At 41.3% G+C, this 24,000-nt stretch overlaps 1 protein-coding gene across 1 annotated transcript in view; it reads left to right on the top strand.

Annotated features, from left to right (window-relative positions):
- Positions 1-5,490: 5,490 nt before the first annotated feature.
- The window catches only part of tnfaip8l3 (tumor necrosis factor, alpha-induced protein 8-like 3), a 19,578-nt gene continuing 1,068 nt past the window's right edge, over positions 5,491-24,000 (top strand). The window contains exons 1-2 of the mRNA XM_069174094.1: positions 5,491-5,895; positions 23,917-24,000. The exon at positions 23,917-24,000 is cut by the window's right edge and continues 1,068 nt beyond it. Of these exons, the coding sequence (XP_069030195.1) occupies positions 5,850-5,895; positions 23,917-24,000 (130 nt within the window). The 5' untranslated portion in view covers positions 5,491-5,849. The remainder of the gene's footprint in view (positions 5,896-23,916) is intronic.

The following is a 24,000-nucleotide window of genomic DNA, read 5'->3' as shown; positions in this document are numbered from 1 at the left end:
AGAGGAATATCAAGCTGATTTCCTGTTATATGCAACTGCTCATCTGTGAAGCTGGTTTTTCACAAATGAAAACCCCTTTAGGCTCAGTCTATTTCTGCTTCAACTGAACTCAGTCATTCTGGAGAAACCAAAAATCCACGGAGGAGGAGATTTAACTAGTTTAAGTGCCATGTTCCAACAACTTCTGACAAACATGTTAGCACTTACCGCAGTGAACAGGAGCTTCAGGGTGAAAAAGATGCTTTAATTATCAGTTCCTCACATTAGGGCCTAATACTGTCACTGTCAATCACCATCTACCCGGGAAGTCCCTATCTATCTATCTATCTATCTATCTATCTATCTATCTATCTATCTATCTATCTATCTATCTATCTATCTATCTATCTATCTATCTATCTATCTATCTATCTATCTATCTATCTATCTATGTCTGTCTGTCTGTCTGTCTGTCTGTCTGTCTACCCACCCATCCATCCATCTCTCTCTATCCTTTATGTTGGAATGCTATTATGTCTGTACCTTATATCTTGGCAATTTTTCTAACAGCTGGACATATTTCATTCTGGACCGAAGAGGTGGACTGATCAACCAGCACACCAAAATTGCCATCTCTGTAGCCACGCTAAGGGTTGTAAAAAAATAGTTTCTTGTGTCTTTATGGTAAATAATAGGTGAATATTAAGAGCAAAAAGAGAAAATGTGGCTCCAAACTGTGGGATACCAGGCATCTGCTAAATAGATCTGTGGTAACTTTCACGTCTAGTACTGGGGAGTGTGTGTGTGTGTGTGTGTGTGTGTGTGTGTGTGTGTGTGTGTGTGTGTGTGTGTGTGTGTGTGTGTGTGTGTGTGTGTGTGTGTGTGTGTGTGTGTGCGTGCGTGCGTGCGTGCGTGCGTGCGTGCGTGCGTGCGTGCGTGTAAAAGTTTAGGTTATATTTTAAAGAGGAATTGAGAAAATACTTGCGGTTTCAAACTGTGTTTTTGCCTGCTTTTGGCACAGAGATCCTCCGGGTGCAGCCACCATGCCAGTGTGTTTCAAAGTGAGAGTTTTCACACTTTGAAACACTTTTTTGACTATTTTAGTTTTGGGTTAGTTAGATAACTTCAAAGAAAACATGCCTACTTGCAACACAGAACTGTATTTTACTTGGACCAACTGGGAGGTTTTAAGGTATTACAATAGCTTGCCTCGCTGAATTAGATGCACTTCTTTGAAATGTTACGTCTGTATTTTCTCTCTAGGAACTCCATGGTTCTTCATTTGTGGTTTTTGTCTGTCAAATGATGTGTACTTTCCATCTCTGTCCATTTATTTAAATTGCTGCATGACAGATTTATAGAGGCAGAATGCCAGACAGCTTTTAAAATAACTCAGACGTAAAAGCCTGGCAGCAAAAATGTTGGACTGTCCTGCCTAGTTCTCTGATTGACAGTCTGATTGATTACATACTGTTTACTGCACACATACACACAAACGCACACGCACATTATGTTGTGTTAAAATTCTCAAATGCCAGTGGCCATATTGTGTCTCTGTTTCAGTCCCCTGCTGGATTTGTGCTTCATTAAAAGAGAGCCTTGGTTGCCATGGAAACATCTACCAGAAAGGGTAAACTGCCAATGTACTCATATCTCTACATTGTCGGAACTGTGCCTCCTACAATTAGCGGTGACATCGTTTTCAATGATGCAAGGGGACATTTCAGTCACATGTGAACTGCATATTTCAGGGCTTTTAATAGTTACTACAAAATGATATCAAATATGCAGCCCAACTGCCCTTGAAACAGGAGTGAATCTCTCTCATCAGACCAGTCTGTCTGAAGAAGCCCAGACTAGAAGGCACTCTGCCAGTAGAGGCCCTGGATCAAAGGCAAACTCTCACTTCATGGCCTTTTCATGCAGCCCACTCTGCAAAGTCAGCCCATTTGTTTCCCATTGAACATCAGAAGAGAGTGGTGGCACTCATCATCTCTGGAAGCTCCTCTGCTTCTTCTATATATTATTATTTTTGTAGCTCGCCTTTATCTGCTTACTTTCAAAATAAGCCAGTCTGGAGGCTATAGGGTTTTGAGGCTGCAGGTTTTCAGCTATGGGTAAGAAGACTATGAAGTGGATCAGGAACTAGTTTGTAGCTAAAACTCACAGTACAGTATATACAGATGGTTACCGAAGCTTCAAAGAAATATCTAATGGAGTCCCCACGGTTCAAATTTAGTTCCTGTCTTATATTTTTACTTTTATAAATACTGTTGGGAAGGCTAATAGCTAAACTGCATCTTTATGCAGATGATACAATAGTTTATTCAGTGGCCTTTTCTCTGAGTCAAGCTACTGATGAGCTCCAGACTTTCAGCAGCTGCAGGCTTCATTGATATGAAGTTTATTAATATTCGCAATATTAACAATACAGCCATACCTCCCAATAGTTACACCTTCACTTCTCAACATTTCAGAGATTGTACCTATAGCTAGATTGTACCCAACTGCAGGAATTTGTTTCCGGATTAGGTTGGAAAGTAAATGGAGTTCTAGTTTCCTCTCACAGTCTCCGGCTGGTTCAATAAACTGTTGGCTCTATGTTGCCTGTAGCTGTGATTGTAATTTTCCATGCATGTATGTCTGAGCTCATTGCAGACCTTTTGACTTTTAAACAGTGTCCTCCAGCTTTAGCTCCAGGTTAGCTGGGATAATGTTTTTTTGTTTTTTTTAACTTATAATGGAGTATTTTTACATTGTGGAAGTGGGTATGAACTTTCCCTTTTCCTTAACCATTGTCTCCTGTTAGTGTAGTGTGGTCGGTTTGTCCCATCCAGCAGAAACACAGTGGATTTGACAGGAGCTTGTATTTATGACAGCAAAAAAAAAAAACTGTACTAACTAAATGGCCGCACATTACTGAGGGCACATTTATGGAGATGCTGTTGATGGTGATTCAATCACAACTGCATTCCTGACGCTTAGCCAAGAGCTTACATGCAAAGGCCAGTGACTGAACTGTCCTCAAGAATAATATTCTGTGTTACATAGTTTCAGTTCTCGTAACTTTTGATTTGAAGAATAAAAAGTTCCAAATAAACAAAAGTAGACTCACTCTTTATGCTTTTCTGTCTCGGGGCAATAGTATTGAATGTTTCTATTCATGCTCACACAGCCTACACACGTGCTCTCCACTTCACATCAGGGCAAAGAAGTACACAACTTTATTCGCAGGGTCAAAGCAGCTCAGCTTGTTGTTATTACTGCCGTATCTTTTTTGTCACTGCAATATTGCAGAGGAGAGCACACACACGCACAAATGCACACAGTGTTGAAGATAAGTGAGCCTTGGGCAGGGAGGCAGACTAATGCCATCTGGTGCCCGATGTTCATGCTGAGCAACAGTGAGCTCCACACCTGGGAGATGGTAATGCCTGCAACTGTTGTCGGACCACCAACCGCACACCCACCTGCCCCCACACACCACACAGCTTAATCTTGTCTCTCAAGTAATTCAACTTGATTGAAATTTAAACCCATCCTGAGATCATATTACACATCAGCAGTCATGGCATGGTCACTGTCTTGGAGATATTTTGAGATTAGGGGTTTCTCAGACTGCCTTTAAGTATGTCTTTATTTGTCGTCTGCCTGCGGTGGAAAAGAGAGATTAAGAGCTGAGAGTTCCAGTTAAAGTTATCAGCCTGGCGGATTCAGAGGTGAAATATGCAAAACTTTTAGTTTAAAACCTCCAAATGTTAACTAAAATCAAGCACATTGTGATGGACTGGCAACCCGTCAAGGGTGTAACCCTGCCTTCGCCCAAAGTGAGCTGGGATATGCTGCAGCCTAATGCTGAACTTGGAATATTTTTGTAGACTAATAAACAGTTGGCTATTTAGAGATAGCTTAATAGCTTATAAAGGGAACTAATTATAAAACGTTACTGACGAGTGTTAATACGCTAAGTTTGCTGTTAGTTCATAGGCTCTTCTGGCCAATTAGAATAGCTGTATGTGACTAGCTCAAATCATTTGTGATGTAGCTTTCTGCAAATCTGAGGCAATTTTATGCAGCGAACAAACCATTCATAGGTTAACTGGACAATTCAAAACAGATCTTCAGTGCAGCTGAAAAACAGCAGGGGAAGAACATGCAAAATTCAACCAAACTGCCAAAACCCTGAGAGCTGAACTAAGAGCAGACTGCTGGGACACTGCAATGACTCCTCATTGCCTCTAGATGTACAAAGTGGTGTGACACGACGGGACTAAAATCTTACACATTGCACCGTTAAGTGAGAAAGTGTATCTTCTTTGACAATAAACCCCAAACAGTTCAGTAGTCCAACACAGCAAACAATCGGTTTAGCAAAGCTTTTATACTCTAAACCATGTAGTAAAGAGTGAAAGTGAACCGGACACTTTCACCCCACAAAACCAAAACAATGAGCCGAAAGGTGCAAAAACCCGTTGTAGTGAACAGCAGGTACAAACAATGCTGTTGTTTTCTGTTGGTTTAGCGCAAATTTAAACATTCACCAATTTAGAAGTTTTGCAACTTTATACATTATAAAGAAAATAAAATGTAAATTTGAACCATAAATTTATCTAAGTTTCCTCAGACATTTCAGGACTTCCAGCCTTAAAAACTTAAATCTAAACACATAAAATATCTCAGATGTTCTTATATAATTCTACACGTTAGATATTTGAATAATGTTAAACATTTTAAAGGGAGGATTGCTTTAAAAACACTCTTTAATGACACACTTGTATTCTGAATTTCTAAACTGGAATTTATTTGTTGATTTCGGGGGGAAAAAAAGCTCAGAGGACAAATATACCATGAAAGGGATGCTCTGAATCTTTAAATTTTGTTGTTGCTATGAACTATCGAATGCTTAAGCATCCTTGAATATCTATTAAAAAATATGTAACAAAAGGCTGTCTGCAGAAAATTCAAACAAATAAAATCCTGTAAAGTAGAAATAAAATCTAAAAATATTCGATGTTTTTGATAGAAGTGATTGAATAAACACACTAAATATGACGCCTCACTAAATCAAAGTCCAAAATGACTTTTGCATGACACAATCAATCCAAAACGTTTCCTATCCACTCAATGATTACCTGGCTGGACCTCATGTGACAGCCACAGGTAGTAAATGCCTGATTTATAACAGCCAGTAACAAGGGGTCATGGGATTTTTACTGCTGGAGATGAATTTCAAGTCGCCATGAATGAGTCTCTCCCCTTCCTCTGCTAAAACACAGGCAGCCCTCTTACCCAGAGACAGAGAGAGGGAGGGAGAGAGGAAGAGAGAAAGAGACGGCACTTACAGCATACAGAAAGAGGTAGAGAAAGAGTTTGAGTGGAGAGAGCGTGAAGAGGCTGAGTGTGACAGCGCCGAATGAGAGGAGGAAGCGGAGGAGGAGGAGGAAGAGGAGGAGGAGGAGGGACCCAGTGGCAGGGAAAAGGGAGGGAGAAACTAAGAGGGGGACGAACTGGGAGTGAGTGAGGGGAGGGAGCATGAGAGACTGGGAAAGTAGATGAGAGGGAGAAGTAAAGAGGGAAACTGAGGGAGTCAGGAGAAGAGAGGAGACCAAAAGGAAAAGAGCACAAAAAATAAAAAGGAGGACAACTCAGCAAATCAGCCCAGTAGCATTCCTCTCACAGCTGCAGTGATCCAGGCTGGGAGGGGAAGTTTAGCTCACCAGGAGGAAAAAAAAAATACAAGAAATTGCATTTTTGTTTTTTGTTTTTTTCCTCTGGGTTAAGAAATCAGAAGATTCCCTAAAGAGATAAGGGACCAAGCAGAGAGAGGAATCAGAGAGCTTCTGCAGCCTCCGAGTGTCCTGCAGGGGAAGATGGATTCAGACTCCGGAGAGCAGAGTGACGGAGACCTCTCTCCAGGTAAGCTTCAAGCCCATCACTGCAACTGCAACATCAGTTACTACATGTAGACATCAAGCAAAGCCATTCTACTTTGTAGTGTGTTAGTTTATTCAGAGGGTCCGTGAGTTCGGTCTTTTGGTTGAACCAGGTATTGAATCTCAACACATTTAGTGTACCTTCATCAACTCTGTACCATTTCTCCCACAAACTTACACCCCGCTGCAATGATCAGCAGCTTGCCTACAAATCTAAATACTGCTTTGATGTTTCCCAAAATTAAGAATCACAGTTTTCAATTTGAAGACTTTCACTCTCTTTCTAGTATCTGTAGCTTCCCTGAGATGTATGAAAGGCTGTGAGCTCTGATGTACGAGCACTGATGCTGGTGACTGGCAGAGCCTCGCTGAGTGTATACGAATGAAAGCCGGCTCAGTCACCACCAGGAACAGGCAAGCTCCAACACGTGCAGCCAGCTTGTTCATCAACACATCCCGCTACAGAGAGCACAGACTCCCCGAACGCTGAAAACGTCCTCTTTTACATGATGCATCCCACACTAGGACGGCATGAAAGTGTTCAGAGTCACAGTTCACTGGAAGTTATGAGAGCTGGCTTCTTAAAAAAAAGAAAGAGGTTTTATGGTGTGAGAGAACAGGGCAAAGATTTGTTGCAATGATGAGAGTTACACATTAAACATGCAGACACACAGTTGTTAAAGGTCTTATATATATTTATTTCCAAGCGTTCCACGCATGTGGGCGATTTCATGAACTTTGATTCTCAGGAAACTTTCAGCCAGGAGATGAAACAGCCTCTTGGGGATACGTTTGAGTTCAAAGATTATGAGTCAAATGTGTTTCCTGGAGGTTTTTTATAACGCTGCACAGCATTATGGAACAGTTGAATAGCTGCTATGTTTCTTTTCAACTGAAAATCCTTTCCATCAGGCACACTGAAGAACTGTCCCCATTGCACAGCAGATCTGTTATAGGTGTCAACTGATTTTAGTTTGTCATTTATCGTTTAGTAATGTTGATGGTGTGGCTGTTTTTATCTTGACGAAGGAGAGCTTTGTATGTTAATGCTGCTCTGTTGAACTCTGGCCATCTGTCCGTCCATCTGGTCCATTGTCTGTCTGTCTTTTGGTCCATTTTCAAAGTAAAAGGATCCTAAATATGAGAGCCAGAAGGCTTTCATACAGTACACATCATCAGTAGGTGACTAAATATCTGTATCATCTGCTAATCTCAGGCACAAAGCTGAAGGTTAAAACATCAACCAAGACTTTTATATGAACCCATGCTTGGTACTGCACAGTCAAGCCAATCCACTGAGACTGAGGCTTTCTTCATGTCACTTTCATCTGACGTGATGGACACTCTTTTCCAGACACTTGGCCAGAGGTAAATTTAGGAAACATTTTTCTACAGATACTGTGCTCTACTTAAGTTTCTGTCAATGTAACATCATTAAGTCTTTGTTGCATGAGGAAAAAAAAAAAAATTATTGTAGTACTAAGAGCAATGTAGCACATGTTGAATAGGAAGCGTGACAAAAGAGCAAAATTGAAACGATATTTTTTTTTCCCAGGCGAGAGAAAGCGAGAGCCTGACTCATACTCATAATGCATCGTGGTTTGCAGCTCTGCTGTAGATCCCACTCTTCAGACTACTGCCAATAAAAAAAAAAAAAAAGAAGGTTCAAATGTCCCAATGAAACCTGAGAAAATGTATTTTGAAAACAGGTCTGTTTTGAAACCCCGCCATACACAAACATGACCCTTAATTCCTGGCTCTAAGGATGAGGGATGTTTGATTGATCCACGCTTTACGTACGGCGATTCTGGTCCAAAGCTTCAGCTGTGTAAATACTGAGGTGTTTTGTTTCAGGTGGTTTTGACCCTTCAGCCTCCCAGCGAGTGCGTTTGACATTTGAGATTTCAGAGCTGCCTTAATTTTACAGTTTTTTATGAGGACTTCGTGTATTATCATTCAATTCTGCATGCCTTTGAGAAAATGCCTGACCTTGTTTCATTCAGCTGCAGATTATGCTACCAACAAGTGAAACTGAAAACACAGGAGGTCAAAAAAAAAAAAAAAAAAAAAAATACTAATATTATGGTTGGCTTATTGGTGGTTCAAATCATGAGAATATTGTTGCTAGGTGACTAAAATTACCAGTCAGAGAAACATGTATGCTAACACCCGCAGGAGATACTGGTATAGCCGCACAGACATTTTATGAAAATAATGGCATGTGAATTGGTGTGTTTTGCATTTTGTTATGTTAGGTACAGGAAAAGGTAGATAGCATGTCTGCGAGTCCAGGCAGCCCAGAGAACTCACAAAAATCATCAGGGAGGTGGGTGGAAACAGCTGTTTTTGGACCACCTAGCCATTTCAAAATCCCACTTGTTTCATTTGCTAAAATTAACAACTGAATCATATTATATCAGACTAACGTTAGCATTGTGCTTTTGTAACACGTTCGATTTTCTGTGTTAAGTTTAGGCCTTTCTTTAGAGTCGCTCTGGGAGTGAATGAAACACGGCAAACGTTTGCAGTTTAAAAACAAAGAACTGAACTACAATTTATTGTAGCCATTAACACGCGCACAAAAAAAGGAACAGCATATAAGAAAAATAACAAATTCAAGTAATGACCCCAATACTCAGTCAAATTAAGTCTATTTCGTATATTCTTACCTTTCAGTCTACTACCCAGGTAGTGTTAGTCTGTAGGCTCTCAGTCTAAAACTCTTATCTGCATCGTTTGCTCGTCGGTATCCCGATAGGAGAATCCAAGAAGCCTGAATGCTGCTCCACCCACAGCAAAGATGATCAGGGATCGCAGCGTCAATCATCTCCAGCGCTCTGCATTGGTTTCTGGTGAACGTTGTCTCCATCAGAAATCCAGAATACAATGTCAGTACTGTACAGCATTTCTCCTCATAAATTCCTAAACTATATCTTTGGTGTGACAGTAAATGACCAGTACACAATATATGGTCAATATTAACATGCCAACATATTTCACACAGCAGTTACACATGTACTCATATCTCAGTGGAATCTATCATTTACACCTAACAGGCATTATTTAAACTTCCACAGATAGAAAGCAACACACTCAACACTTTTCTCACAATCTGACCATTCAATTCTGGCGCTAAACCGAGTAATTAACAACTAATTCTGACATCATTGTAATGTCATGTTCATATGAAATTGCTATCAAAATGAAGTGAAATGAAAATTTTTGAACACTTAGGCGTTTCTTTAGTGCCACCAGGCAGAGCTTTGCGTATCATCAGTGGTACATGTACCACAGTTTGGGAATCGTCAGACTGTATATTTAACAATGGACTTAACCTCTGTGACGTCACCCATTTCTTGAAGAGCTGTTTTGAAGCTCAGTATTGGTGGCTCTCATCATCGCCATCTTAAAAGTGTTGACTCCACCTAGCTCCACCTAACTTCCGGCCAATCCAAAATTTGACAAAGAAGTGGTGTGTGGGTGGAGCACAGATAAAATGGATGTAGCTTCTGGGTCTGAAAAGTGGGACATGTGCAAAAGTACCTTGAACTGCAATACCCAAGAGAGCCTCTAGGGGTTGGCTTCGAAAAGGCTCTGGCTCCAGACTCCAAAGTCAATCAATTTATTTTCCACAAGTTATGATAGTGTAAAAAGCTAAAGTCACTCCTTATTAGTTTTCTTGTGGTGCATCTGAAGTGTGCTAAGGTTCCCAATCCTCCCCCGTTAGTCCAAATATTGTCAAGTATGATTTCTTCTATGAAATGTGAAATGAAACATTATGAACAGAATGCAAAAAAAAAAATCGAATTTGTCTGCAAAAAAAAGCGGCACGTTAAATAAATTTTGCGGGATGAAAAAGGTATACTTTTTTTTTTCCAGGTTATCGTGCGAGATGTAGAACGGTGCTCCATTAGAGAAATACATATTTTTCTTCATTGTGTTTGTCTATCTTTGCTCCACCGTTCTCTATATTTTTGTTGCAGCAGAGTACAAAAATCAGACACAATACACAGAGCTTTGCTGCAAAGAAATACCCTTTAGATTTACACACACAAAAAATGAACACAGGCTCACATTTTTTTCCCCATAATCATCCAGTTATCCAGTCATGCATAGAGCATGCTTCTGACCAAACCAATACCCACCAACTGATGCATCCAGCAGTCCCGTCCTTCCTTCCTTCCTTCCTGGTGACGTGGAGATGACCACACCTAATTATGATTCACAGCGGGGCTGACTGTCAACACACCTGCTCCACCTCTGGACAGTTGGAGTCCACATTAGACAGTGCGTGCACAACTCAGACAGAATTTCCCGAAACAGTGATACTTCAGGATTTTCAGATGTCCCACTTTTCCTGTTTGAATTATCTTGTAGTTGTTACATTAGTCTGACATTCTGTTGAAGGACAGTGAATAATCAGCCTACGGTCTACTTTTGGCTGATTCATCATGGTGATGCGATTCACTCATTACCCAATCAGCCATCTGCAGGACTATTTACAGCCGTTTGTGTTTACTTCAAATTTTCTTGGAAAAGCAGACTTGCTTAAAAGAGAACCTGTTTGTAATAACAGCTGTGAGATTGATGAGGGCGTGAGGGCCGTCGCCGTGCTTCTATTACAAACAAAAAAAACTGCAGATGTTGTTTGATGACACAACTGAAACTACGACCAGGTGATCCTCTTCACTATTTGTTCACACATTTACATACCAACAAACCCTCCAACTCGATTGGCCTTGTTAATTGCCACTAATCCACACTTCCACAAACACTTCAAAGATCTAAAAAAAGACCTGCTGCGCTAGACCAGGCCAAAAACACTCAGCAATCAGAGGAGAGCTCCTGCCTCATGATTGCCATGTTGGCAGACTGGCCACATGCTTTACACATGAGAGACAGGCAGAGCGGGCCAGCCCCGCATACACAGTAACACTCCCATACACCGACAAATACGCACAGACACACTGAAAAAATGCCTGCACCCTTCATGCTCATTCCCTCGGCCTGGTGCTCTCCCAACACATGCATCCCTGACTCTTTTTTATTTTTTCATCTACCCTTAATCTGGCCCACAGATGGAGAATGCTCACTGCACTACACCCAGCCCTTTACACATACACACACACACACATACATACAAATACACACACACACACACACACACCAGGAGCTGGTCCTGGAAAATTGTAACACGAACTGAGAGAAAGAAAAAAAAAAGAAACAGGAGCGAAGCTGTAAGTGGAAAAGACGACTCAGGCGAAAGTGTGTTTTCCTATAGCTGCAGCAAAAGGCAAATCCGAAACCTCCCCGGTCCCTTTTTGTGTGAGAATGCATTTTCGCCTTGTATGAACATGCAGGCATGTATGCACTGACACAATAATACTGTGGCATTTCACAGTGTTTGTGGGATATTTTGGAAGGAGAATCGTCTCCTCACGGCTGAGGCATCACCGAAACGTGGAATTAGACTGCAGAGGCACTCTGACAGGCATTCTGGTCAAAGGCCCCGTAGACACACATTCAGATGGATGAGAAGGCTGTGGTTTCACTGGAGGGCCATTTGAAGCAAAGCAAACAGTCACTAGTGGCGCCTGATGTGAGAGGCGAGCTCTTTGAGGGGGTGCAGTAAAAGAAAGCTGGACTGGTGTCTGCGGGGCTCTGAGTCTGTGAATCTTGTACATAAGAGTTGAGATGCACACACTTGCAGAGATGTTTCTTCCCTTGTGTTGACTTAAACTGATAGTCAATGAATTTTGAGAAAAGTTTTCTTTCAGTTTTAGGTTTAAACTTAGACTTTATGGTTCACACAAGGGTTTTCTCCACTAGTGCCAGTAAAAAGTCTGACGTGCTTGTGGGCAGCCACTGCAGTCTGGGTTTGTCTTACTTACCTTCCCCTAATATAACATCTCCATGCAGATGGTAGCAAGCTAAAAGGAGACTTTTCTTCTCCATCAGAACACAAGGTAGAGTGGGAAGCAATTATACACACTTATCACACTTAACTCCAGCACAAATGAACTAACTGTGCTGATTATAGCACTCTAAGGTTACGGTGGGAAAAAGTAAAAAAAAACATGCTCAGCATAATAGTTAGTTTAGCAGGATGTCACATTAAGCTGCCTGCTGCGTACCTTTAAAATGATTTATTTTGGGGAGGTAGGAGGCTGCAGAACAGATTTCTTTTCATGGGCAATAGTGGCAACAGAGAGAAACTTAAAGTCAACACTGTGTTATCCTTAAAGGCCTGGATTTAGATGAACTGGTGCCATGATTAGGTTTAGGCTGGTAGTGAAGATGTTGAAAGAAAGAATGTAGTCACTAAAAGTCAGAAACAAATCTACAAATGTGTGCATGTGTGTGTTTATGTGACTTTGTGTGAACCACAGTTATTTCCTGGTCATTAGTTAGTGGTCGCTTGGCAGCCAAGAGAGCAGAGGCACTGTGGCTTGATACTAAAACGTGCCATGCACAATGAGGGCCTTCAAGGCCAAAGCTCAAAGTATATCCAATTTTATTACTCCAGTTGAAGCAGGAAAAACCTTTTAATTGAGGAGAACAGACAGCTGAAACCCTGGCCCACTTCCTGGTTGAACTTCGCTCCCCTAACGTTTATAACTGTATCATATGTTTTTGTTTTCAGCTTATCACCAACATATCTTTTAAAGCTGACATGCATCTATAAAAACTAACTGAAGTAAATGACATAGGTTGTAATTTTCCTCATTACAAATGTCACTGCGATGTGATTTTCCTTGTTGGAGTGGTGATGTCTTCACATTTTACCCTCAGGGTCACTAAAAGCCCAAATAACAAACATAATGGGCCGAAAATCCGTAGATCTGTAGAAGGCTGTAGTTTTTCATGACAGAAGCCGAGTTACGGATATTAGTGGTGGAGGCGACAGCGAGGGCAGGGAGCCGGGTTTCAGCTCTATATGAGGCCAATGACAGGCCGAGCTTCTCTCAAAGTGATTTGAAGCTTCTCTGTGCCTCACTTTTTACGTAAACTCAGTTAGAGCGGGTGAACTTGTAAACAAACCAGGAGGCCAAAGTTCTGGGGGAAGCTGGCAAGGCCTGGGTGATTGTGCACGCGAGTATTTGTGTGTGTGCGCGTCTTTGCGTGCACGTGTGTGTCTCTTTGTAAACGATGCCACGGCATGCTGAGGCTTGGCCGAGGTCTATGAGAGGAGCGACTCACCCAGGGCCGGAAAACATTTACTTCCTTGCCACTCATGCTCAGCTTAGTGTTGTTGATCTGGTGAGAAATAGAAAGCGAGGAAGACACAGATAGAACGAGATGAGAGCTTCACGAGTGTGAGACAAACACAAAGCCAGTTCTGAGGACAGCTGCAGATGATGTAAAAGGGAACGAGGGTGAGAAGATGTTTCTGGTGTTGAGTGGGTCTGTGTCTGATGTAAAGAGATTCTGACAGGAGCTAGACAATCAAAATATGGACATATGATTTCATCTCTCTTTCTTCAACACTCCCACCTCCGCCATCCCTCCTTCCGTCACTCTTTCACACTCCCTTTAAAGGAAGTGACACATCTGCCGACGCGTAGAATGGCTGCGATTGTATTCGTGCTTTTATTTACTTTTTATCTGTGCTAGTTCAGAGCATTTTTCAAACAAACATATCCTCTGTTTTTCTCCCTTTTCCTACTTTCTCCATTTAACGTCTATTAATCTTGAAAGGTGTGAAATGAAAATATACATATTGCCAGTTCTTCCCATTGCACCCTCTCTCTCGCAGAAATAGCATAGTTTCAGATGGAAAATATTAAAGGAGGTTTGTGTCTGGGGTCTGGGCCAGATAAAGTGAGGCAAACCGAAATATATTATCCTCCTCTGTATTTTATAAGACCCCAGTCATTCAGTCTGTCATTATAGTTCACACACAAACATACACGCCCACACATTTATACCCAGCTTTCTATAAATAGATTGCCACTCCTTTATGAATTAAATAATTCATTGGGATGCTAAGCGATTCGATTTTTCACTCAAGTGACTTAAGCAGCATTTTTTTTGTGGCCCTGTCTTTGTCCTGTCAAAGCGGGCACACTTCACTGTGCTCCAAACAAACTGCTGTTTTGCTGGCAAAAATACAAAAGGACAAAGTTTGAAGCATTATTTGTGTTGAAGAAGTTGAAGGCTTATTCATACTGTATTTTTGCCCCCAACCAACACCCACACAACAAGATTCATCAGCTAAACATCGTGGCAGAGTAGTTTTCCAGAGAAGCTCCCAGAGGAGGGAGGCAGAGAGGGGAGACAGCCTGCAGCCAGTTCCCATGCCCGGCTAACCAGCTAACCGTGGCCTGGCTCTTTACTATTGCTAAACAATGGCACACACAGGGGAACCACAGCTGGTGAAGACATTAGCTCTACAGCAGAGGAAAAGTCAAAGGGCAGCAATCTCACAGGACCCTGCAGTCCACCCTGTGTCCAAACAGGATGTTCTGGATACCACTTCTCATCCTCAATGGACCAGTCGCTCCTCTGGTCCTCAGAACAACGAGTGACTATGATGAAAGCTAAACGCAGAGCAAAAGGCGGAGGTCAAATCACTGCTATCTCTCTCACACACACCCCCGCCCCCCTACCCCCTTCACCCCCCTCCCATTTCTAGTGACAGGCGATCCAGCCAGCAGCACATGAATCAATCAGACATCTCCTACCACTACCTCATTCCGCCTCATCCCTCTAGTTCAGCTCTACAGGGACACGGCCATTAAAACTAAGAGACAGAGAGAGTCAAAAAAAGAGATGAGGGATGGAGTATTAAATAAGGCTGTGTGGCAGCCAAAGGCAAACTGCTCTTGTGTCCCTCCAGACTCAGAGAGGCTCGTAAGTGCTTTTCCCCGGACTTTTCTTCACTAAGACTTGTCCCAGGATAAACACACTCATAGCTTCAAACACTGTCACGTGCTGTGTATCAGACCTATTCATCACAGCTATTATAACAGACATCTTTTTTTTTTTTCATTGAGAAACATCCTAACAGCTTTGTCTGTGTTTTCATGCTCAATGCATTTGCCAGTAAAGCTGAGTCAGACCATTTCTGCCCAATACAGACATCATCCTAAAGTGCAGTATTTCATCTTCATTTAGACTGCTTGTTTTAGTTGTGACTGTCCCAGGCCATTAAAGTCATCTTTCTATTCAAATATTCACAAGTCAACCAGGAAAAAGACGTATTTATTTGAAGTTTTGTAGATCATAAAATCAGAACTGTCATATCTTACCCAGACCAAAACCAAATTTCTCAAGTACCACTTCCCACTGCAGATACCAACAATTTTGGCATTGTTCTACAACAGTACTGGCTGAGCAGCAATAAGCAATTAGTTCATATGTATACACCCAACAGATTTATTAAGACGAGTATAAACCAGTCCTCGGACAAAAAGTGACCCACAGGATCAGGCCTTAATCTGACCACTTGAGTTTGACCGTTATTTATGCAGGGTGGTTAACAACGCCCTGCTTACAGTTAAATGAAATTACAGACACAAAATAACAAATATAGAAAGACACTTATTAAAAACAGAAATCAGAACTTTTTTGTGCCAGGCTCTGGGAAAACAGACACAAAATGACCTCCACTTGTAACAGTTAGTTTGTTTTTCACTTCATGAAGTTTCCGTTATGTCCTGTATCTTTACTCATGTTATTTTTGACACAATGCAGCAGCTTTTGTGTCTCAAACCAACCATGTTTCCCATCTGGGACAAATAAAAACTGCATTCAAGCACAGACAAGTAACACCTGCACAATACATTATCAACAAAAAAAAATCCTTACGTCCATTTGTCCTGTTATATTTATACACAAAGTTAGCAGTATGCATTGTTAACAAGCCTCGAGCGTCTGTATGGGGGATAAATGTGTATTTCCTGCCAGTACACACCAAGTAAAGCACGAGCTAAATGTAACCTGGACGTTTTAGTTTCAGCCAGAGACTAAAATGATCCACTTCTACCTAAGGCAATGAACTTTACACTTTGTAACCCTACTTTGCACAAATGAAAGTCATCAAGGTATTAAAACTGAGTTATTTATTAACCCTAAAGGTTTGAATGCTGTTCTACATCCTGAGCAGCTGTTAATGGTTCGGTGAATGACCTCTTTCAGCATTAGTCTGCCCTTTGGAAACTGCCTCCGATTTTACATGTCATGAATAATTCTCATCATTGCACACTTTACTGTGTCTCACTCTGGTTCTCTCAGTAGAAATCATATTTTTCTCAAGCTGTGGCTTCGTCAGTTACTTTCATCGAGACACTAACACACACACGCATTACAACAGACAGAGCGTGTGCAGGGGCGGGAAGTTTGAGTCATCATCTGAGTCGCGTTGTGGGAGTCAAAAATACGCCTGTATTGCAGGAGTGAGTGAAGAAGAGACATGAAATCTCACCAAAAAAAAAAATACATTCCATCGCCTGAATACTTATATAGCTCTTTCTTCATGTATGAAGGCCTGCATCGTGATCTATCATTGCGCACCCTACTTACTACACGTCTGTGGCAGCCTTGAGCGTAACACTGGAGAAGATATATGCCTCTGCTCTCCACTAGTTGAGGAGGTACCAGCTGGCACAGCACTCCTCCTCGGCTCCCTCATCCAGCCCACTCGCCTCTCAGACTTGCTTAACACTAACCCTGCAGTCTCTTGAACCCTGCTTTACTATTGCTGAATGGCCCACTCCATTGTTTTCCTCGAGCAGCCACAGAAAGCAGCCAGAAAATGTCTGCTGTAACTCCTTATTGGAAACGAAAAGCAAGCGAAAAGGCCAAGGCAGAAGAAGTGGAAGTCAAGCTGTCATCGTTGTTTACGTCCCCTGTGCAAAGGGCATTTTCCCTGACATTTTCTTGGTATTGATACATTGCTGATGCCATGTTTGTACTCTCGGAAATGGCATCGCTGATGGATGGCAGACTTTATTACTGAAGGCTTCCCCTGGGCTTCTTGCCACAGCGTGAACACACGGGTCTGTCTCTTGTATGTGAAATATGAACATATGCAACCCCTGCAGAAGTCCAGCTTCTGGACAGGACAAATGAGGCAAAAAGCGGGGATTAGCGCTGTACTGCTGTTCCCCTTATAAAAGAAAATATCTGAAGAGGAAAATATCTGGAACATTATTGCTGCTACTGCATTTACAGGGTGCAAAGAATGGCCTGGAAACCACTCATTTCAGAGAGGGGTGCATGTACAGTACATTGCTGCCTGTGACTGGAAAATCGGTTGCAGATGGAAAGTGAATGTACATCAGGGAGTTTTTGGTGATGGCTATTAATGGTACTCCAAGGAAGTTTTGCAGACCTCAACAGCTTCTTTGGTTTGTTACCCACCAAAGGCACTCTCCTACCTTTCTGCATCTCTAAGCTTTGTTGTCTGTCAGCAAGCTTGGATGTTTGAACAAGGAGGAAGGAGGAAGAACCTGAGCAGTTGTGAAATTAGTCAATAGATGTGTTTCTTTTTCTTTTTCATGTCTCTCTTTTAGACGGTCACATGTTCATCATGTGCTAATATTCAACCCTACTAGTATGCATGTGTATGAACACCTGCATCTGCTGTGTACGCACAAAATCATGCATGGTTTACGTTTCACTGTCTGTCTGGTCAAAACATAATCCCCTGCACCTGCGCTGAGAGTGTGACCTGGTTTTGTCCATACTAAACACGAGCATGTTGTCATTAGCAACCTCAAACAAGGAAGCACCGATCGAGTATTATGTTTCCTTGTGTGCGTTCATGTGTGCTTGCATAACTCATGTTGTGGGGACATGCATCTGTTTACACATTCACATTGTGAGGACCTGCCTTCCTTTTGGGGGAAAACAGCAAGTCCACATATCTGTATAGTACAATCTTTGCACTATGGACCCGCATTTGCCCGCATTTGCACTACATAGTACATATACATATACATATATATATACATATATATATATATATATATATATATATGTATATACACACATATATATATATATGTATATATGTGTGTATATATATATATATATATATATATACACATATACATATATATATATATGTATATAAGATAAAACAGGAAAAATATAAATATGTAAATAAAAACAGGCAACAACCACAGTGAGGCTTGACTGCAATATATACTGTACTGTATAATACGTACTGTTACATATTTATATTTTTCCTGTTTTATCTTATTATATAAGTATTATAATATTTATTATTATTATCTTATTATTTTTGTACACCGTGGGACTGTGAGAAACGATATTTCGATCTCTGTATGTCTTGCACATATGGTGAATTGACAATAAAGTTGACTTTGACTATATATCTTTACATTTTAGTATGAAGATCATAGGTTAAGATTAGGGGAAATACTAGGTAGGCTTTGGGTTAATAAGTCTACATGAAATAAGTGCAAATGGGTGTCATGTCTTCTGAAGTGGACATGGAGACATCACTGTGTGTGTTTCAGATACCTGATATGGTCGGGATCTTGAGCGCCGCAGAAGCTGTGAAAGGTTCACAGCAAAAGCGTCATAATGGCTGCAGAAGTAAACGACTCATAGCACAGAAACTATCCAAATAATTTGGAAAACCTGCAACAAAAAAAATAACAAAAAAAGTACCAGTCATTTACTTTCTATTTCAAGGTTATTTTAGTTTTCCATTATTTCTAACATCTAGAGTCCCGTCTCTCCCCTTTTGGTCAATTCCAGCTATATCTTTGATTTGATCATCACTCTCTTGCCTTTATTGTGATGATGACTGTATCCAATATAACGTTGCGGTTTTATCTGCCGTCAAGACATGGAGTCTAACACACATACTGTATTCACACACTCGCACAGAAAGACGAGTGTGTTCTGCACTGTTCTGGCTGGTGAGCTCCTCCAGCATGCACTTGGCCCTCGTTGCTGTTAGCTGCTGGCCCTGCTAACAGCTCATTCTTCTGACCAACACAAGCCTCAGGACTGCGTCTCACAGATGAGCCAAGTGCGCTACAGAAAATGTCTAGATTAAGTTGTTGCATCTGGCACTATCACTTTATACAAATATCAAATCTGGCCGGGCGCAAAAAAATCAACTCACTTAATGTCCAAAGAAAGACTATTTATTTTCTTAATGATCATTGCCTAAGTACACAGAGGTTTTATTGATTGCTGATTCTTGGCTTTGAAGATAATGCTACCTGGAGCACAGCATTAGACCAAGCAGAACACTTAAGTCACACTTGAATAAGCGCTTCAGGGCCAGTATAGAAAGTAGGAATATTTGAAGCTCATGTACATATAGGCCCAACAGTATTGGTTTGGAACAGACTTAATATATAAGATTTGGATTTTTAAAGATGTAGGGTTTATGTCCATTATGTGTTTATGAAAGTCAAAGCTTGATATTTAATTCTTTGCAGTGAGATAGACAAAATAAGGCTACAATCAGCAGTCACTTAACTTAGCTTCTCACAATGACATCTGAACCCACAAATGAACATGCTTAATCACATTTTCATAGCAACTGACTGTAAAATTAGTTTTCCTTCAGAATACTTGATGTGGTTCCGATTTTAACACCTGCATAGCCAGTTACTATAAAAAGCACCTTCCCTGATATAAGTGTTTCTGACGGAAAGGAATATAAATCAGTCCAGATGGGCATTTTTATTTTTTAAACGCACCACCATCGGCCGGGCAGGTTTGGCCGGTCTCCATGTTCCACACTGGATGTATGTTCTGATGCAGCGCAGCAGAAACTGTTGACTCAGCCCTCTAAAAACATCAGGCGGAACAAAGAGAGACTGTCTAGTCAACAGCCACGGCCAGAGAGCAGCAAGCACCTTACTAATCCTGATGTTAAAAGTAAACTTCACCAGCTCCCAAAACACTCTTATGTAACCACTGTGATGCGCCAGTGGCTTCTGCGACTGGCCCAAAGTCGGTGGACAACTCTGCTCCTGGTTTGTTGACACTAAGTTGTTCCCACATGCCCTACAAAATGCCCACTGTATTTTGTGAAAACTTTACACTCGAGGAAAAGTTGTGCAGAGAAAAATAATGAGCAGGTAGGAAAGAAAGTGTTAGAGCAGGAGAAAGATAAGTAAAAGGATAGATTTTCTGGCCATCTCTCCCCTGACAGCTTGGAGTCCTCTCAACCCATTCTGACAGTCTTGTTCATGCATGTCACTCATCACAGTCGCTGGGTGACTGGCTGTATGTGAGAGAGCTTGGACTCCTTGGCGTCTTCATGTGCACACCCATAATGATCTACCATCACTTACTCTATGTGCTAAAATCTCCAGCCAGACTCTGAATCACCGTCCTCCTTCACCGGCACTCTGACTCACAGCCTCGCTGCCTCGTGTCCATTCTTCACAGCATTTCTTCACCACACACTCCTTCATTTTTGCTTACATTCTTCATCACTCTGCAATGTGCAAAGAGACTTGAGACAGGGGTCAGGGCCAGTGAGTCGATAGCCACCTGCTGGTCCTCAGAAACAGGCTCCAGGCTGTGTGTTGGGGGGGGGGTGGCAGGAGAATAATTAGTCTACTTATAGCTCCGCACTAAAAACAGAAAAGGTCCAATCAATTCCTCGCATGGTGAAGTCTCTTCAGTTGTGGGTTAAACAATCTCCACTGTGATAATCTTGTTTTTAATTGCACATAAGAGAAATTTGTTTTGAAAGCATATTATTTGGATCCAAATCCAAGTGGTCTGCGCGACTATTGGTCTGACAAGGCCGGCTTTATGGAGCAAGCTGTCACCTTTATCAGTGTGCCAGGGTTTCAGAAATCTATCCAGTTGGGTTTCTAAATATCAGAGGCTCACTGGAACAAAGAGCTGCTTCAGAGAAACAGGAAATGACAGTGACAAAGAGAGCCTGTTGATGAGAGGCACAGATCCGCCTAATGAAAACCAGTTATAAGTCCTGGTGTGGCTATTCAAATATCATGGAAACTATCGTGTTGCTGCTGTCAATCTGTTTTGCATGTTATCTATTCATCACCTCAAGCTATAGCAACTGTTTGATATTTTTAAGAGCAGTTTCTTAGCATCAGCCTGCAGGGATGAGATACGGAGTTATTTCTTCCTTCATTCCATTATGGCCTACAGATTTGTTTTGTGGGTCGTAAAACTGTGATAGTAATTAGTATTGATTTAATCTGACCTCCCTCATTGCCAGTTATTGTCATCACAGAAGGCAACTGATTTCAGGGGAGCAGCATTCATAAACTTTTTTGTATACTATATAATATTTAGCAATAAACACAAGGCAGACAAAGTTAGTGAGAAAAAGCAAAGCATTCATCTGCTAATAAAATCCTGAATTTCCCTCAGTAACTGGTAGGGACCAAAACCGAGCAAAAAGTAGACTTGGTCTTAAATTTAGCAGGGTCATCAAAAACATGACTCCTAACAGATACTGACAATTTTTCAACCTTTTACCCGATAATGTCATATATTGCCAAAACAGCTTATTTCTGCTGCCTTAATTTAGACCAAAAAATGAATTAAAAAAAAAATAAACCAATCAATAAATCATGGCATACTGTATTCAACAGCAGTGTGGAAAAGTAGGAATTTTGGCACAATTAGGAAAACATTCACCTTTACTATTTCCTTTTATAACTTGTTTTTGACAAGTCTGTCCTTTGAATAAAACTAGCTCATCACTATGGAGACCACCAACAGACTGGAGAGGTGTGGGTGGGTGTTTTCGTATTGATAACAGTCAGGATGACACACGAGCCCCAGTTCACAGTGGCCTCACCATTTGAAAATAAAAATCTGTTGTTGTCTTTAGTGGGTGAGTGAACTCGTATAAAGACTAGAAACAATAAAACATCCGTAGGGAAATAATGCTGAACTGCATGTTTGACATTGTCATACTCACCTCGCCCCACATCCCCACTCTCATAAAGGAACATCACATTTTATTGGGGAAAAAGACTGCAGACAAAGACATTTGCCTTATTAGCTGTTAAATGTTATGGTGAGCTAATTATATATACACAAAATGCCATTTAGCATGAGACCAACACATGAAATGTCACTCCTGTACATGCACATGAAATGCCACAGATTAGGTTTTCCTAATTGTTAATTCCTAAATGTTGGGCAGCATTTAACCTCTTGGAGTGTTTATCTAAATAACACACATCCATGTGACACAACAGTGACGTGACATAGCTGTCTGTTTTAATAAAATTATAATGACAACAAAGCAGGTGTTCCTCTCCAAATTTGGGCTCATCTGCTGCTCAGCGTTAAGCCGACTGGGCAATGACACCCCGATCCACTGACTCTCTCAAACTCCGTCTTCCTCTCTCTCTCTCTTTGGACGTGCATGTGGAGGAGGAAAAGGTTGACAATGCTCCCAGGGAACGGAAGGAAAAAGTGAAGCCTCTTTCCTTGGCTTTGATCATAATAGGAGTTATCTGGTGTGTAATTTGAAGCTGGGTGGCACCTAAATAAAACCCCTCTCTCCGTCCTCCCACTCTTCACATTCACGGGCTGCTGCCATCGCTTGTATGAGGACACACGGAGCCTTTGATGTTCTCCCCTGCGATAAATTGTGACTGCAGTGGGACACAACATAAAACTGTGATCAATCTGGAGTTGCGTTGAGACAGTGTGCAAAGAGGTTCTTATCTGTCTACAGCTGTTTGATGTTATCCAGAGCAGATAGTCGGTCCTCGCGCAGCCAGCCCAACCAAACCACCGGCAGCTCCAGGAAGGCCGCCGCCCTGCCGTAGAATGTGACTGTGCCTCGTTTCATCTACTCCTTTGTGATCACGTGTTCAAACTGTTCTGTAATAAGTTTGTATCTGGGGAAAAATCTATTACTGCCTTTGAAAAAACAAGATGTTTTTTTGTCCAAAAAAAAAGTTTAAATATTTAAGCTTAAAACTGATTGGATTTGGCCTGAAAAGAAGTGAATCATCCACGAGGAGTTTGCATCAATGCTTTTCCTTCATATTTAATGAGATCACAAAGTGCCACCACATTTATAGTTACACAACACCAAGTTGTGTAACAAAGGAAGAAAAAAAAAAGAGGCTGTTTTCTTGTGAATGGTAAGAATTCTATACTTAAGTAAAGAGATTTTTTTTAGCGTGCAGTTTTTTATGCAAGGACAAAATAATGTCAGTGTAAACAGCTTAAAAGAATAACCTGTATTTTTATTACAACAGTCAGAGTCCAGATGGAATTCAACCATTAACATAGAAACATACATGCAAACTCTGAGGTCGGTGGTTAAAGAGCGTGATGACAACATGTACAGAGATGTACTGTGCACGTGTTTCATCTTTCTTTTTTTATTCTGTCAACTGGTTTTATTTTATTTTTGAAATAGCTTAGTTGCTTAATTTATTGTCTGTGGAGCACAATTTATCCAACCGTTGAACACAGAAGTGTGTACTCCACCTCCCAGACCACTAGAGGACAGCACGTTAGTGACACAGTTTTACCTCGCCTAGGCATGAAAAACCATATGGTTAGGTTCAGGAAAAAAAATACACATGGTTACGTTTAGGAAACCAAAACTGTGTGGTTAGGGTTAGGCAGAAATAATCCTTGGCTGAGAAAAGTTTTCTTTAATGAAATCCCAGACACTTTCTCTCATACTCGAACACTTGTCACAGAGGCAAGACAAACCGTCACACTGACACACTGCCCTCTAGTGGACTGTTGGGTGTATTACATGCTTTGGCGTCATACTGGGCTGGTAAATCTGGTGATGTAGCTCAGGTTTAACAGGATTACACATCTGTAACACAAACTTCACTTTAAAATCCAGCTGTAGTGAACTCACTTTTTACTTGTACAAATGAACAACTGCTGCTTCAGTAGGATCATTATCGTACCGTTTTGTTTGTTTTGTCCTCCTGTCACTTTAAAAGCAATATTACAAAAGAAGGTCTGGACATTTCGGACTAACGTCCCATCTTTAATCTTTGTCCGTCTTCTCTGTTTTCTCTTCCTACAGGGCAGGAGAGCTTTAACTCCCGCTCCCTGGCCCTGCAGGCCCAGAAGAAGATCCTGAGTAAGATGGCGACCATGGTGGTGGCCA

The sequence above is a fragment of the Embiotoca jacksoni genome, unplaced genomic scaffold, assembly GCF_022577435.1.
Source record: "Embiotoca jacksoni isolate LCO1_2020_lvr unplaced genomic scaffold, fEmbJac1.0.p SCAF_6, whole genome shotgun sequence".
Classification (NCBI taxonomy): Eukaryota; Metazoa; Chordata; class Actinopteri; family Embiotocidae; genus Embiotoca; species Embiotoca jacksoni.
This window is presented reverse-complemented; position numbering and strand designations above follow the sequence as displayed.